The 15499-nt window shown below is 39.5% G+C and overlaps 1 protein-coding gene across 2 annotated transcripts in view; it reads right to left on the bottom strand.

Moving 5' to 3' along the window:
• SNX13 (sorting nexin 13) overlaps window positions 1-11231 on the bottom strand; it is a 154953-nt gene extending 143722 nt beyond the window's left edge. Inside the window, exon 1 of one of the 2 annotated variants that reach the window (XM_007463059.1) lies at window positions 11013-11231. In XM_007463059.1, the coding sequence (XP_007463121.1) occupies window positions 11013-11024 (12 nt within the window). In that variant the 5' untranslated portion in view covers window positions 11025-11231. The remainder of the gene's footprint in view (window positions 1-11012) is intronic. The other variant, XM_007463058.1, reaches the window with a different exon arrangement.
• Window positions 11232-15499: the final 4268 nt, after the last annotated feature.

Raw genomic sequence — 15499 nt, 5'->3', positions numbered from 1 at the left:
AGCCACCACAATGAGAAACCCGCGCACCACAACGAAGAGCAGCCCCCACTTGCCACAACTAGAGAAAGCCCATGCACAGCAACGAAGACCCAAGGCAGACAAAAATAAATAAATTTAAAAAAATAAAATAAAATTCAAGCATGTCCTGAACCATTATTTTACACCAACTCTCAAGTAGACTTTTTTTTAAAAAAAGATATGGAGGGGATGGGCAAAATTCTGCACACATATCTAAGGAATCAAATAAAAGTGATTTATTAAGATTTAAAAATTCAATTTATTGGGCTTCCCTGGTGGTGCAGTGGTTGAGAGTCCACCTGCCAATGCAGGGGACACGGGTTCGTGCCCCGGTCCGGGAAGATCCCATATGCTACAGAGTGGCTGGGCCGGTAAGCCATGGCCGCTGAGCCTGTGCGTGCTCCGCAACCGGAGAGGCCACAGCAGTGAGAGGCCCGCATACCACAAAAAAAAAAAAAAAAAATTCAATTTATCAGAAAAACCTGAAGTAACTAAACTGACACTAATATCTTAGTCCTTGGTACCCCTTAAGAATCTGGCGTAGATTTTGTAGGTATTAGTATTCAGATAACTTTCAAGGTATATTCTAGACTTGGTACAGGTTCAAACAAATTTCCTTCATGTTCCTGAAAGCTGTACAGTAACAACTCCACATCAAAACAATGACCCTGAAAGTACTACAAGATGCTCTTAATTCACAATAAAAAATAAAGCTCAACATTGTTCTCTGTTAACTCAGAGATTATGAGGCTTTTTAATCAAGATAAATTCAGACAAGAAGTATACAATCACAAAACAAAATTATACTGAACTGTATTATTTAAAAATATATATAAATTGTTGTATACATTCGTCTTTTAAATATTTAAGCAATGGAAAGTATTTTTAAACCCATTAAGTGGAGTATAACTTAAAAAATAAAAGTTAAATTATTGTGGCCTGTTTAATTTGCTGGGGGGGGGAGGAAAGGGTGAAGGTTAGGGGAAAAAACTGAGAAAGCAAGCACGCCTACAGACATAGAGGAGAATAATAAAAGAGGTGAGGGAAAAAAATCAACACATCCACAAAGCAACAGTGACAAGGGGGAAAAAATAAGTATAGTAAGGAAAACAGAGACAGACACAGATTCACCCACAAAGGACCTTGATGGTATAATCTTCAGCTAACTAAAATGTTATTATCACATGAACACTCCACTCTTTGAATTATAACAATGTATTGTACTATTACATGAATGCAGATAAGCAGCTCCTGAATGAAGGAACTGAATTTACATTCTTAATACCCATATTTAGATGTATAAGTACAAATCTTATTTGTAATAACTTAGCCCTACGTCTTTTTCTTAACCTACTACACAGTATACTAATACCAATCAAGCTAACTACATAATTTTTTTAAACAAAGGATTTTAACATTCCTCACCTTCTATTCCCTATAAAAGGAACAATTCAAGAGAAAAGCTTAAATAAATTGAGCTACTTTACATAAAACTTTATCAAATTGACAAGAACCTTAGTACTTCCCGTAGCAGAAAACTACACAACACTGGCATCTTTTTAAAGCATAATATGAGATTATACTACAACTTTTCCCTTTCACTTCATCTATTGTAAAAGCTTTAGTGGGCAGAAGAAATTATTGGTCAGTCAAAAGTTCTAGTTATGACCACAGTATACAAGTGTCACCTCTCTTGATTTCCTCCTGATATTTAGTCTAGATCTAGCTCTTAGTGTAATACATAAATTAGAAAGTTAATAAAAACTGAGAAAGGGAAGAATTAGATCATCTGCATCAAAGGGGATTATTTTGTTTAATTTGACATTTTAAAACTTCCTCAATAAAACAAAGACAGAATACAAAAAACAACTTCAAACACAAAGTTATAAAATATAAAGCACTTATTTACTTCTGAGGAAATAATAATTAAAATCTTGTTATTTCTTGAGTTTTATTGTGGGAAATACTGTGTGCCATACTTAACACATTATCTCACTTAATACTTAGAACAACCCTATAGGGTATCATTAATTTAAAAGTTACACAGACAAGAAAACTGAGGCTCAAAAAGGTTAATAACTTTCTAAGGTCAAAACACTCTGAAGTGACAAAACAGATTCAAATCCAAATAATCTGACACCAACGGCCATTCTTAACCAAAAGCATACACTCTTCTTCAGAAACTAAGAATGTCCAATTTGTGAGTAGAAGATATATATGTGGCAGGGTGGGGGGGAGAGAGAGACAAGAGAGAGATAGAGATGATTAACACTCTGAGTCCCAGTACAAAGACAATCTCACTAACTTCTGTAGTTCTATAAATTTTGCATTAGTGCCTATTATTTGATTGAATATTCTGAGCTATCAGACATTAACTGGTAGAGCTTTTATAAATTATAAAATATTCTTAAGCCTAACTGATTTTTCTAAAATTTTTATATAATCAACACACCCACTATTTGTAAATTCCATTATTTCCGTTTCTTTTTCTGTACCTTTGTTGTGTTCTACCTTTCAAGTTGTTGCCAACCTCCCTCTAGACCACTTCCTCTTATTCTGCTAACTCTTACCAGGATTAGACTATTGCAACGGTTTGAGTGTTGAGCACTTAGGTAGGACTCAAGAAAAAGCATATGTCGTTAGTAATTACACTGGACATTAAAGTAACTAGTTATACTAACAGCTGTGATCTGATTAAACACCCTGAGGAAAGTTCTGAGGAAGAAAAAATGCCACCTCAAATAATCTCAGGAAGAGAAATCAAGAACAAATTCTAAAGTACAATATTATGACTTGGAGAAACATTAGATAATACATAATATTATAGTATCTTAAAATCAAACCATTATTTTCCAAAATCTCTGTAATAACTAAACTGAGGTGAAATTTTATTTGACTTAACTCTTCCATTAAAACTGTACAACTTCAGTTTTATAACTTCCAAGCCTCAAATGATCGTGAATCCAAGAGCCATTCTCCATACATGTCCTGTTGTCAAACAACTCTGGCCTGAAAATAAAAGATGTCACAATACAAAGAATCACAGACTGGCTCACCTGCCAAACCACAGCCAGGCTAAAGATAGCTCCAGGGTTCCAAGAGCAAAACCAATTCAGGTTTAAATAGAGTAACATTCAAGGACTCTCCAATAATGCAGGGCTAAGGTCAAAAGCAAAACAGGATTCACCATAGGAATTTCACAGCTGCATCAGAATTAAAAGGTCCCTCAGGAAATTGGAGAAAACAGTGCAGTAATCTAACAATGGTGAATTATTCCAGCTGATTGTATATGAGCCTCTGGCACTAACTGAAAGATCATTAAACAAGCTGCAGAATTATTTTATTGAACTTTTCTGGTACATATTATTTCTGAATATACAGTGGAATTATAGATGGGTGAAATGATCTAACAATGCTCTAAAAGTGACATTGAGAGGTATTTTAGGTAGAGATCGTGGTAGCAGCTGCCCTCCTAGAAAAGGTACCCCCCAAATTTCCAACTTTTTGAAATTCATGACTAAATTTTTACTCTTACTTGCAACTTTGAGACAACATTAAAGGTCATACAAACACGAAACACTCAACAAAGCACCACAAAAATCTGCATTACTGTACTATTATAAACAAAGCTTTAGGTTTATCTAGTTCAGGAAAACAAATGAAATCATAAAAAGTAAGTAGTAAGAAACACAAAACAAAATCCAAGTTGTTCTTGCATTTATGATTTGTTACATGAACATAACATCAATCTAATCAGATTCTTCTCTGTAGGAAAAATTAAAACAGAATTACATTCTAACTAAATGCTTAATGTTCACCTTTTTTTTTTTGTCTAACTTTTGTGTGCGTGTTTTGTGATCCCAAACACAGTATTCAACCACAGTGTACTATTTTTAAAAGCCTGATGGACGGAGATAATAACCAATCCTTGAAGGGTAATTAATGTGATAGTTTAAATTTATCAAAGACGATTTTTGTCAGTAATTTTTCAATTTTACTTTCATTTTGCTGGAAGGAATATTCAACATTCTTTTATTGACAGATATTTAGTGAGAACTAAGCGTGAAGCTCTCTTCCAGGCACTGGGAATACAATGGTAAGCCGCACATTCAGGAGTTTACACGAATATGTAACATACGGGGTAGGGACCAAGTACTACTTTTACCAAGGTAATGGAATTCAGCTACGTCTTTCAGTAAAATCTGGTAGACCTCTTAAGGAGATATAAAGAGTCTTTTCATAAAAACAAAAGACAAATTCACTTTTTTTTTTGCTCCTCTGTTCTCTTGGGGGTTTTTTTCCACTTCTCACTGTGAATTAGCTTGGAGCGTATAGAGACAGTAGAAATGGGCTGACTCTTTAGTTGCAAGAAGCAGCTCATTTTAGAGCTGCCATGTCATCCAAACTGGTAGTTTTACCTGGAGTTATAAAGCAAATGCAAGTAATTACCTTTTAATTACATTCTCCAACCTTTTAATCCTCTTAATTTTTCACCTTTTAATTATGTAATTTGTTTTATTCTGACAAAAGACCTCAAAGCTTCAGCTGAATGATGGCCAAAGTGGCACCAGTTAGCTCTGATAGTGAATTTTCTGAGGGCAGGTTTCAGGTCAGACACAACTGCAGCACCAGAACTTAGCATGTGCCTACCACAGAGTAGGGGTATTTATGTTTGGTGAACAAAGTGATCCACAAAAATTAATCTCCATTAGTACAAGTTACAACCAAAGCCTTACAAAAATTGTATTAAACAATTAAGAATTAAGAACTTATTAATTTATTTCTTAAGAATCTACCAGGATTTTAATAATTTACCAGAGTTGATTAAAAATAAAGGATTTCTTTTCCCACGAATATTTCACACTATGTATAAACAAATGACTACTAACCCTCAAATAAGTAACCTTTTTCAAAATATTTTTTGGAACTGCCCTTTCAGAAATTCTCTGGAATCAATTTACCAACCATACAAGAAGCTATCCTTATTATTACTCGGCAAGACATGCTCTCAGTCTATCTTTTTTCCTTTCCCTTCTTTTAGTCTAGTCCCTGCCTCCCTGTAACTGCACCAATGGCCAGGGGATACCCTCTTTCTCCTGGGATCCACTGAGAAGCTAGTGAGCCATAAAGCTATGGAGCCTAGAACCTGAATTCATATTAGTGCAAGACATATAGAGAACAAAACTGATGTATTAACCACTAATATTTGTATAATGATTGACAGTTTACAAAGAATTTTACTCTCTATCATTTTATTTGATCTTCATAACAATGTGAGAGTAGCTAGGAAGGTGCTATTATTAACCCAATTTCACAAAGAAGGAAACTAAGGCTCAGAAAGTTCAAACAACTTCCCCAATGTCACATCACAAATAAGTGGTGAAGTTAAGACTCATCCTTAGAAATGCCTAACATATAGGTCATATTTGTGTAGCCTCACTATTGTGGTAGCTGATAGACAAAGTATGCACCACCATGACTTCAACCTATTACTCAAGTTTCAACCATTTTTTAACATGATAAAACAGAGCTGTCCACTTGCTTTAATTCAAAGTTCCCTCTCCTCACAAATATATAAGGCATTGTAATATGAAAATTAAAGTTGACTCAGAAAGTCAATGTTAGAGTTCCATCAACTGAGGGAGCACTTGATGGTCTGTGAAACCGCAGATTTTCAAAACAATTTAAAAAACCATACCCTAAGAACCTCACTCAGGAATGCCATAAAGTCACTTAGCTTTGCCACCAAATGGCTAATTAGTGAGTAGCCAGCATTGGAAACTCTTAACCATGATAGAACCTGTTTTATTCCTCTTCCAGAAGCTCATGCTCCCTCCTTTTCCATTATTGCTCAGCTAACAGAGCTTACTTGATCCACCTAAAAGGATCTACTTCAAACATCCTCACATACCCCTTTTTTTCCTCTCTTTACTCTAGACAGTACTCTTTATTCCACAGTTAAACTAGAAATGACACTAAACATAAGCATGAGCACATCTAACAACGTTATTAAATTAAGAGATAAAGCACCCTTTATAATCTGTAAAAGTGTATACATGTGCTGGTAGTTACTACACACAGAAATGTAAACCCACACACTTTGCAGTGGCCTAATGATTCACAAACCAATGCCTTGTACCTTTAAAACTACAAACGTCTGTACTTTAATTCCGTATTTCCTCAAATAAATAAAAGTAATTTTATAAACTTGTAGCAATTAAGGCAAAACTTTTAAACACAGTGGACTAGTTAAGAAACTTTTATCAATTTCTATGAAACACTGGTCAACAAACTTTGGAACAATCCATCTGAAGACTAGTATCTCCCTACCTAGGACTCCCAAGGATGGTTATGGAAATCTAAAACCTCTATTTTAATATTCTGAAATGCCAAATGGAAGACCTACATTTATCTAATATAAAGCTGTAGAGTTTAACTAAAAAATCACACATTTGCTTTTGTTTGCAAGTCTGTCAACCAGCTAGCTAGATGATAATCAGAAGTGATGAAAAACACGGTATATGCGTGCTAGAATAAGAAAATATAATGAAAATAAATACTAAATAAATATAGTTTATTCATAAGCTCTCTGAAAGTCTGGAATCAGTGGGGGGAAAATAAAACAAAGGCCCTTTAGAATTCTTGAGAAATGGTTGGCAATACTCAACTTGGCTTGTCAAAAGATGTAGAGTGGCAAGCCAGCCTCATTCTACACAGTAATGTCCTTCTACTTCCCTTATAAAAACTCTTACCATCCTTTGAATAGCAATGGGCCTATGCTTCTTATTCTGGTTAGTAGCCTTTATAATGTCATTAACTAATAATTAAAGAAATAGCTCATGTCATTTAAGGAGTAACCCACCCCAAGAGTATTTCTCTTAACTAATGTATTAACCAACAAAATCAAGTCATAATTTTTTCTTAAGCACTTACTATGGGCAAGAGTGTATGTGTGTGTGTGTGCCTTTAAAAAGAGCTCTGAAAGTCCAAAGACTCTCCCTTAATGCACAACTCATCACATCTCAGGATTTCCCAAAGCGAAATACACGAAACTCTGTAAGTATCTGTAGTTGTCAGGGTTATCCAGAGAAACAGAACCAATAGCAAAATTTTTTAAGGAGATTTAATTATGAGGGACTGGTTCACAAGATTATGGAAGCTGAGAAGTCCCACCATCTGCTGTTTGCAAGCTGGAGAGCCAGGAAAGACAGTGGTGTAATTCAATCCAAAGGCCTGAGAATCAGGGGATCTGATGGTATAAATCCCAGTCCAAGGGCAGGAGAAGATGAAATGAAATGTCCCAGCTCAAACAGTGATGCAGAAAAAAGGGGCAAATTCCTCCTTCCTATTGTTCTACTCAGGCCCTCAAGAGACTGGATGGTGCCCACCCACACTGGGGAGAGCAATCTACTTTAACAAGTCCACCAATTCAAATCCTAATCTCATCCTCATCCAGCTGCACCATCACGGTGGTACCCAGAAATAATGTTTAATGTGGCACCCCAAGGCCAATCAAGTTGACACATAAAATTAACCATCACAGTCTCTATGCAATTTGACACAAATTCTAACACATTCTTTGACAGCAAATCACCTATCAAAAGCTATAAGAAGTCCTTTTTAACTTCCTTTAGGCAAATCTTCCAAATTTATTTAACTACAAAATTTTACTCCCTTAATTATTAACCTGGGACCTCTAAAAGTGCAGCAGTTTATGCCTTACCCATCTGTATCATATTTGTTAACCACAAAATCAAGAATGAGTGTTAATATATAAAAAAATCAATAAATCTAGATGTAAATAACTTAGCACAACTACAATCTTTATGTAACATTTACTAATGCTCCACATTTACACACAACCCAAACAACTACTAAGTTTAAATAAGTACGATTTTTATTCACTATTTTTAAAAGCACAAGTGTCAACAGGCTGGTAACTGGTTTTTATGCACAACCTCTAGAGTATGCCACAGCAGTGGTGCAAATTCAGCATATTTTCCTACATCTTCTATAACTTTAGTTCTCTATAATAATACATGCTCAGAAATAATAACCCCAGTAGCTTTTTTTTTTTTTTTGCGATATGTGGGCCTCTCACTGTCGTGGCCTTTCTCGTTGTCGGACGCGCAAGCTCAGCGCCCATGGCTCACGGGCCCAGCCGCTCCACGGCATGTGGGATCCTCCCGTACCGGGGCACGAACCCGTATCCCCTGCATCGGCAGGCCGACTCTCAACCACTGCGCCACCAGGGAGGCCCCCCAGTAGCTTTTTAAAGTGTGTGTAATGAAAATTCACTAATAAATATTTCATTATATTTGAATGTTGTGAAAATTCAGATTAATTGAAACAAATTCTCAGGTAAACATCCTATACCCTAAGTCTGATATATGGAAGTTCACTCCTATTTTAAAAAGAGTGGGTGGGGCTTCCCTGGTGGCACAGTACTTAAGAATCGCCTGCCAATGCAAGGGGACACGGGTTCAAGCCCTGGTCCAGGAAGATCCCACCTGCCACAGAGCAACTAAGCCCATGCGCCACAACTACTGAGCCTGCGCTCTAGAGCCCGCGATCCACAACTACTGAGCCCATGTGCCACAACTACTGAGCCTGCCCTCTAGAGCCCGTGCTCCGCAACAGAAGCCACAATGAGAAGCCTGCGTACCGCAACAAAGAGTAGCCCCCGCTCTCCACAACTAGAGAAAGCCTGTGCTCAGCAACGAAGACCCAATGCAGCCAAAAATAAAAAAATAAAAGAAAGATAAATTAAAATAAATAAATAAAATCTCTCAACAGAGCTGAAAACTATTCATAGAGAGGAAAATGGTCAGAGTTCTATACTGAGAGTCAGGAGATGAGATTCTAGTTTTACCTTTGCTACTAATAATTGTTTGGCCTTGGATAAGTCTCTGGGCTTCAGTTTTCTCATCTATAAAATGACTACTCACAACCATAGATGAGATCCAAGTGCCATTTAATGTGGGCCTTACTTGGGAGAGGTAATCCAGTGTAGTGGTTAACGATAAACTCAGCAGAGACTGCCCAGGTTGGAATCCCAGCTCTTCCACTTAAAAGCTACGCACAGTGCGCACACGCGCACACACACACACACACACACACACACACACAGCAATAAAGCACATCTAACTACTATCACTGACTTACTGTTTAAAATATTTCACCAAAAGATGAAATTATTTTAAAATACAGAAGCTTCAGGGAGTTCCCTGGTGGCCTAGCAGTTAGGATTCCGCGGCTTTCACTGCCGTGGCCCGGGTTCAATCCCTGGTCAGGGAATTGACATCCCGCAAGCCACGTGGCACAGCCAAAAAATAAAATAAAATAAAATAAAATATAAAATACAGAAGCTTAGAAAGTTTAGTCTTTCCAAATCAAGACTCTCATTTTACTAGCAAGCACTGAGTTCATGTGAAAGCATTACAACTCTTCAAAGGCTGCTGACCTAAGCCAAATTTAACCAGAAGATTATCTCATAAAATACTGTACATTAGCAACACCACTGAAAATTTATTATAAGGCTAATTATTCCCAACAAAATATCACACTAAAGATAAAAATAGAACTTCTGCTACTTGCCTTTTTTTTTTAACCTAATACTGCTAATGACAACACAGCTTATGATATACCATAATCTCTGTGAATAAAATTAACCATGGGAATAAAATTAACTACAGGAATGAAAAAAATAATCAGTAGAATTCAGAAATATAAAGTGAACTACAAACTACTAGAAATAAGTAGTTCATGAGTTAAAAATCAACCAATAAGTATTTACCAGGCACTCCTACACCCGGCTGTGTGCAGATTAAGTACAAATACCAAAGTATGAAGTTCCTCAGAGTTAATAAGGCTGGAAAGGCAAGTCCTTTATTATCACATTTTCACACAACAAAAGCCACTCATCTACATTTTTATGTCCTAGTTAGCCCAAGTAGGAATACTTCCCATTGCCCATTAAAATTGTTTGCTATCCTTAGTTCAGCCCACAAAGATGCCCAAACTAGTCCCTGACAGCTGACACTGGAAGCTTCACAGGACTTAAAGTGAGTATAGCTTCTAAGATATTTCCTCAAATCCACAAGCTTCAGAATTTATCTTCAATAACACCCACACTAACATATACCACAACACATAACTGTTAACTTAAGTCAAGTACCTACTTACAACAATTTCGTCCTTCCCCTTAAAGTACTGCTAGTAAAGGCAAACTGCTTCTTCAAAAAGTCTGCTTTTTGCAATGGTCATCAAGCACTAGAAAAGGGAAATTGATTGGCTAGTCATAGTTGCCCTACTTCCATTTCAGGACCAAGGGAAAAAACTGTTCCACTGAGAGTACCAAGGAAGTCTTAAGCAAATCAAGAGGATAGATGCTAAACTCAACTTTCAGATTCCTACGATTTAAGCGAAAGGTGACAGGGTGTGGGAGAGGGAGGTGATGTAACTGGGCTATCTAAGTATCCCCCTGAGAAAAAGAGGTCCTCTTCATGAAGCAGTCCAAGGTAGGGTGTGGGAAACAAACCGGTCTGGCCGAGTGACAAACCCAGGATGGGGACCGAGCTTGGAGGTGGAGGGCCCTGGAGGCCAGGGACCCGCGAAGAGAGAGACCTCGGGCAAACCGTAGGGGAACAGGAACCAGCAGCAACGCAGAGTGACCGACACTGCCACAGACCAGCGTGTAAGGGGACGCCACGAAGGGAGCGGCGAGTTAGGAGGCAGCTACGGCAGGAGGGAGACCAGTGCCAGGGGCGACGAGCAAGTGGCAACTGCGAAGCACAGGCAGCCGGAGGTGGCGGGACTGTTGAGTCAGCACAGCTCCTCTTCAGGGGGCACTTGTAGGATCCCCGCTCTGCTCGGGCCCCGGGGCCCGCTACCAAGGGTCGAGCCCGCAGGCGGCGGAAATAATGTTATCCGACCGGCAGGCGCCGGCCCCTTCCCCATTTCACAGGTAAACACTGGCCGCCGTCGCCGCTTACCTCTGTTAACATTATTACACCCCAGGGAAGTGAGCTCCTCCCTAGCCTCGCCGCATGGCAACAGCCGTAGCAGGAGCGAAAACTGCCTGAGCCGCCGCCAACGGCGGCAACAGCTCCTTCAGTCCTCTCCCGGGCGGCGGCTTTACTCGGCTTCGCTGGCTTCCCCCCGGCCCGGCAGCTCTCGACGGACGCGCCGCCATCTTGGAAGAGCGACGTCCGCGTCTCCCCGCGACGTGCGCTCCCATTGGCGGGCGCAGGGGCAGCCGGCGTCTCGTGACTGTCGCCATAGCGCCGGCGCGAGGGGAAGCGGAGGCGGGTGGCCGGAGACCCAATCGGCGCCAACTGAAAGGGCCCTGGGGCAGGGCGCAGAGGCCGACTTGGGACCGCTGGGAGGGCAAAGAGGCCCCAGCGCGATGCCGGCCCGGGAGTCCGCGCGCGCGTCCGCGGCGGCCGCTGATCCTCCGCCGCACGCTGGGGTCGGTCGGCCCTGGGATACAGCGAGACGGGCAGAGGCCGAGGCTTCCATGGATGGCGCTGCGGACCTCGCGCGTCTCGGGGACAAGGCGGCAGATGTCCAGGAGAAAAACTTCCTTCTCGCATATCTCCGGCCCCGCAGCGACCCAAGAGCAGGAGGGGGATGTTCGGCTTTCTCCACTGTCTGGGGCTTAAATATGAGCTGAAAGTGCTCCCTGCTCAGCCCCTCTTTCCTTCTAAACTTTGACAGAAACTTTCCTTTGTCCTTACTAGTCCTCAGCGAGTTCTCTTCTGGGTTGCGCGACAGGTAGTAGAAGTGATACAGGCATATCAGCTTTACCCCGGTCGTAGCAGAGTGTCGCTGATTCGGTGTTTGGCCAGCACCTGTATAACAATGAGGGCTTGGTTTTGCTCTTCCTAAGAGACCTCTAAAAAATGTAAAGCCAATTTTACTTTTTAACTGCGGTCTGTACAACTTTACTGGCTTCTTGATACAGTGTGTGCGTGTTTGTGTGTGTGTGTGTGTGTATCATGATGAGCAAACTTCAGCACGTGTCATTGTCAATAGTCCTAACTTAAATGGGACTGAACTCTGGAACGCAGGGTGCATAGAAGCCCCTGTTACTGACACCGTTCTGAACCTAACACTAGGCGAGTTACAGTGTGTGAAACTGAAGGCAGTCACTTCTACCTGAATTGTAATGAAAGTAATTTACCTGAACCTGCTGTCAAAGTGAGTTACCCTGTTGTATGTTAGAAACCAGTTTCCAAGGAAATTGACAAGTAAATTTTCAAATTTGACACGCAGAATCCTTCCACCACTTTTAAGGGGTTACAGAGGCATTTGGGAAAGAAGTTCCTTCCCCTTAACTGGAGTCCCCCCTTCCCTTAACAGTAGTACCATTGTGTAAAATGAAATTTACCTAATACATTACTCTTATATTCTCAAAACATTAAGTAAAGGCATTAGAAACTGTGTTACCTCTGTTGTGTCCTTATCAAGGAAAGAGAATGATTCATTTAGGTAGAAATTCAAGGTAGATCCTGATTTTACTCAATTCAACTAAGTGAGGCAAAGTAATTTTGCTGCTGTTTTAATCTACAAGTAATACATAATTTTCATATTACTGGGCCAGCAAAATTCTGACCTCTGCAACAGAATAAAATGTATTACAGGGATTGACAGAATAGCCATGAATAGAAAATAAGATTGGAAAATACTCTCTGGCCTAAGATATTAAGGAAACGAAGAGATACTAGAGACAACAAGGAACCTGGAAAAAGATAACTGTTCCAACCTATAAATAAGAAAACAGAGGAGGCTCATTAATATTTAAGATACCAACTAGTAAATTAAAACTAATTTTGGTGTCTGGCCTATTTAATTTTCTTTTCACATGTTTTTCCCATTCCAGAAGGAAGGCATTTTCACTTATTTTAAAGGTGATAAATTAAGTGTAGGCACAACTTGAGGTTTGTACCAACCTGTAATGACATGGCTATGCTTTTAACATTTAGAAGTTTGTCCGTAGACCTAGGAGCAAGCCAAAATCATTAGCTCCAAGTTTTCTCAGCCAGAGTTCTTTCTGTGACCTAAAAAACCTTGTTATCTAGCCTCCCCAGTCCCATCCCACATCCACCTCTCTGACCTCATTTCTGCTAAGCACTGCTCCTATAACAGCAAGGCATCCTCTAGCCCTGGGGCCTTTGCACTGAATATTTATCTGGAAGGATCTTTCCACCAGGTACCTGCATGGCTAGATCTCTCACTTCTGTTCCGTCTTTGCTCAAATATTACCTTTTTCAAGGAAGCCTATTCTGACCATCCTTTTAAAATGTTGCCCCTACCCCAGTGTCCTCCTAAAATACTCCCAAGGAAAAGGCCTAATTAAAAATGAAAACAGGGCTTCCCTGGTGGCGCAGTGGTTGAGAGTCCGCCTGCCGATGCAGGGGACACGGGTTTGTGCCGTGGTCTGGGAAGATCCCATGTGCCGCGGAGCGGCTGGGCCCGTGAGCCATGGCCACTGGGCCTGCGCGTCCGGAGCCTGTGCTCCGCAACGGGAGAGGCCACAACAGTGAGAGGCCCGCGTACTGCAAAAAAAATAAAATAAAAAAAAATAAAAATAAAAAAAATAAATAAATAAAAAATAAAAATGAAAACAAAATCCTTTGTGTTGAAAGAATGTTTTTTTTTCAATTGACCATTGTGTGTTCTTATCTTGCAATTAATGGGGGAATTACTTTTACTGTCACTAGAATGCCAGAGAGAAGTTTATGACAGAATAGTAAGCTGAGCCTTTCCCTTAAGCTTATATTACTGCTGACATTTTCAATGGTGATAATGGGATGGGGGGATAATAAAGATAAAATATGTTTAGAAGAAAAGCTTTCTTGGGCTTCCGTGGTGGCGCAGTGGTTGAGAGTCCGCCTGCCGATGCAGGGGACACGGGTTCGTGCCCAGGTCTGGGAAGATCCCACGTGCCGCGGGGGGGGGAAAAAAAAAAAAAAGAAAAGCTTTCTTATGTATATATACATTGGCATGCGTCAAAGTTAATTTGCTAGCAAGGGAAGCAACAAAGTAAATAAGGTATGTCATTTCAGAGATTTGTGGAAGTTGGGAAAGAATGCTTATAGAAGCAGCTAGCTTCAAAAAAAAAAGTAAGCATGTAATTTGGCACAGATTACAGTTTCATACCACGTGGTCGTAAAAACATCCTATTAGTTGTTACAGAGGAAACCTGGGACAGGCTGACCTGAGATGCCACGTTCTTTGGCTATCAATCAGAAATTTGAAACAAAACAAAACTATCCATCTTAAGAAACACATGATAAGGATACATCTGTGGTTGTTATTGCAAAAGGTTTGATTCCTCAACAAGCAGTGTCCAGTCTAATTAACACAGGAAAGGATGACAAAAAGAGTTCAGAGGCAAAAATCAAGTGTGTGATGCTTTTAAACAGGCCACTGCCAGTGATTTCCAAACCTCCGAGCAACAATTCCAAATATCCAATTTGCCTAATTTTTAAATTTTAAAGCAAAGAAAAAAAATTCAGCTACATATTCAGGTTGTCACATGTTGACTATAATCCTTTTTGAGAAACTGTAAAAGTATAGCATCAATCTCCCAAGCAAATTGCATCTATCAAACAGTTGTCACACTTAATCTTTTGGTTTCTTAAACCATATTATTAACTCCAGTTTCTTCATAATGCAATGTCATCAGTGTCACCTACCACCTGTACTGAGCATTAAATAGTACCATACATTCATTAACAAGGTCCAATATCACAGCCAGTTAATCAGTATTAAAATAATGCATTGGCAACAGAGAAGACACATTCTAAGAACAGACAGCAGAAGGATGTCCTGATTCTTATAGCTTTAGTATGACAACAGTAAAGCAGAAATTTAAGGCATTTAAGAGTGTTCTGAAGTCTAGCTTCAAATAGCTCAGCAGGTGCTTTTTTCTTACACAGTATTTTTTGAGGAAATACTGAGGCAACGCAAGACTAAGAGAGAAGCAGTAATAAGATGAAGTTTTGCTAACAGCAGATGCAGCCATAAAATAATAATATTCACAAGTCCACAATGGTACCAAGATCTCAATAGAAAGGACCATATTACAAATATGTAGAGTCTGTAGTGTATTTCAGAGATTTTACTAGATCACTGACAGCCCCAGTCAATAGTTTTTAAAACAAGCATTTTTACACCATAAAAATCAGCACTTTTCAAACAGTTAATTCTCAATTTTGAATACTATTTTTCAATATATGGGCCAGGTGCTGTGGGAGGCATTTCGCATAAATTGAACAATTGAAAAAGACCATCATAGTAGATTTTATTACCCTCCAAGACGTGAGTTTAGTAACATTCCCCGGATCACCTATCAAGGATACATGCTATCAACAAGATCTTGATGCTGACCTCAGTCACCTCCTCCTCTTTGAGTATAGATCTACATAAATTATTTCAAATTATTTTGCATAGGTGACTTGTCTCTTCTCCATTT

This window comes from Lipotes vexillifer, unplaced genomic scaffold, assembly GCF_000442215.2.
Source record: "Lipotes vexillifer unplaced genomic scaffold, Lipotes_vexillifer_v1.1 scaffold1061, whole genome shotgun sequence".
In the NCBI taxonomy this organism is placed as follows: domain Eukaryota; kingdom Metazoa; phylum Chordata; class Mammalia; order Artiodactyla; family Lipotidae; genus Lipotes; species Lipotes vexillifer.
The sequence above is the reverse complement of the archived record's forward strand: the minus strand, read 5'-3'. Positions and strand labels throughout refer to the sequence as shown.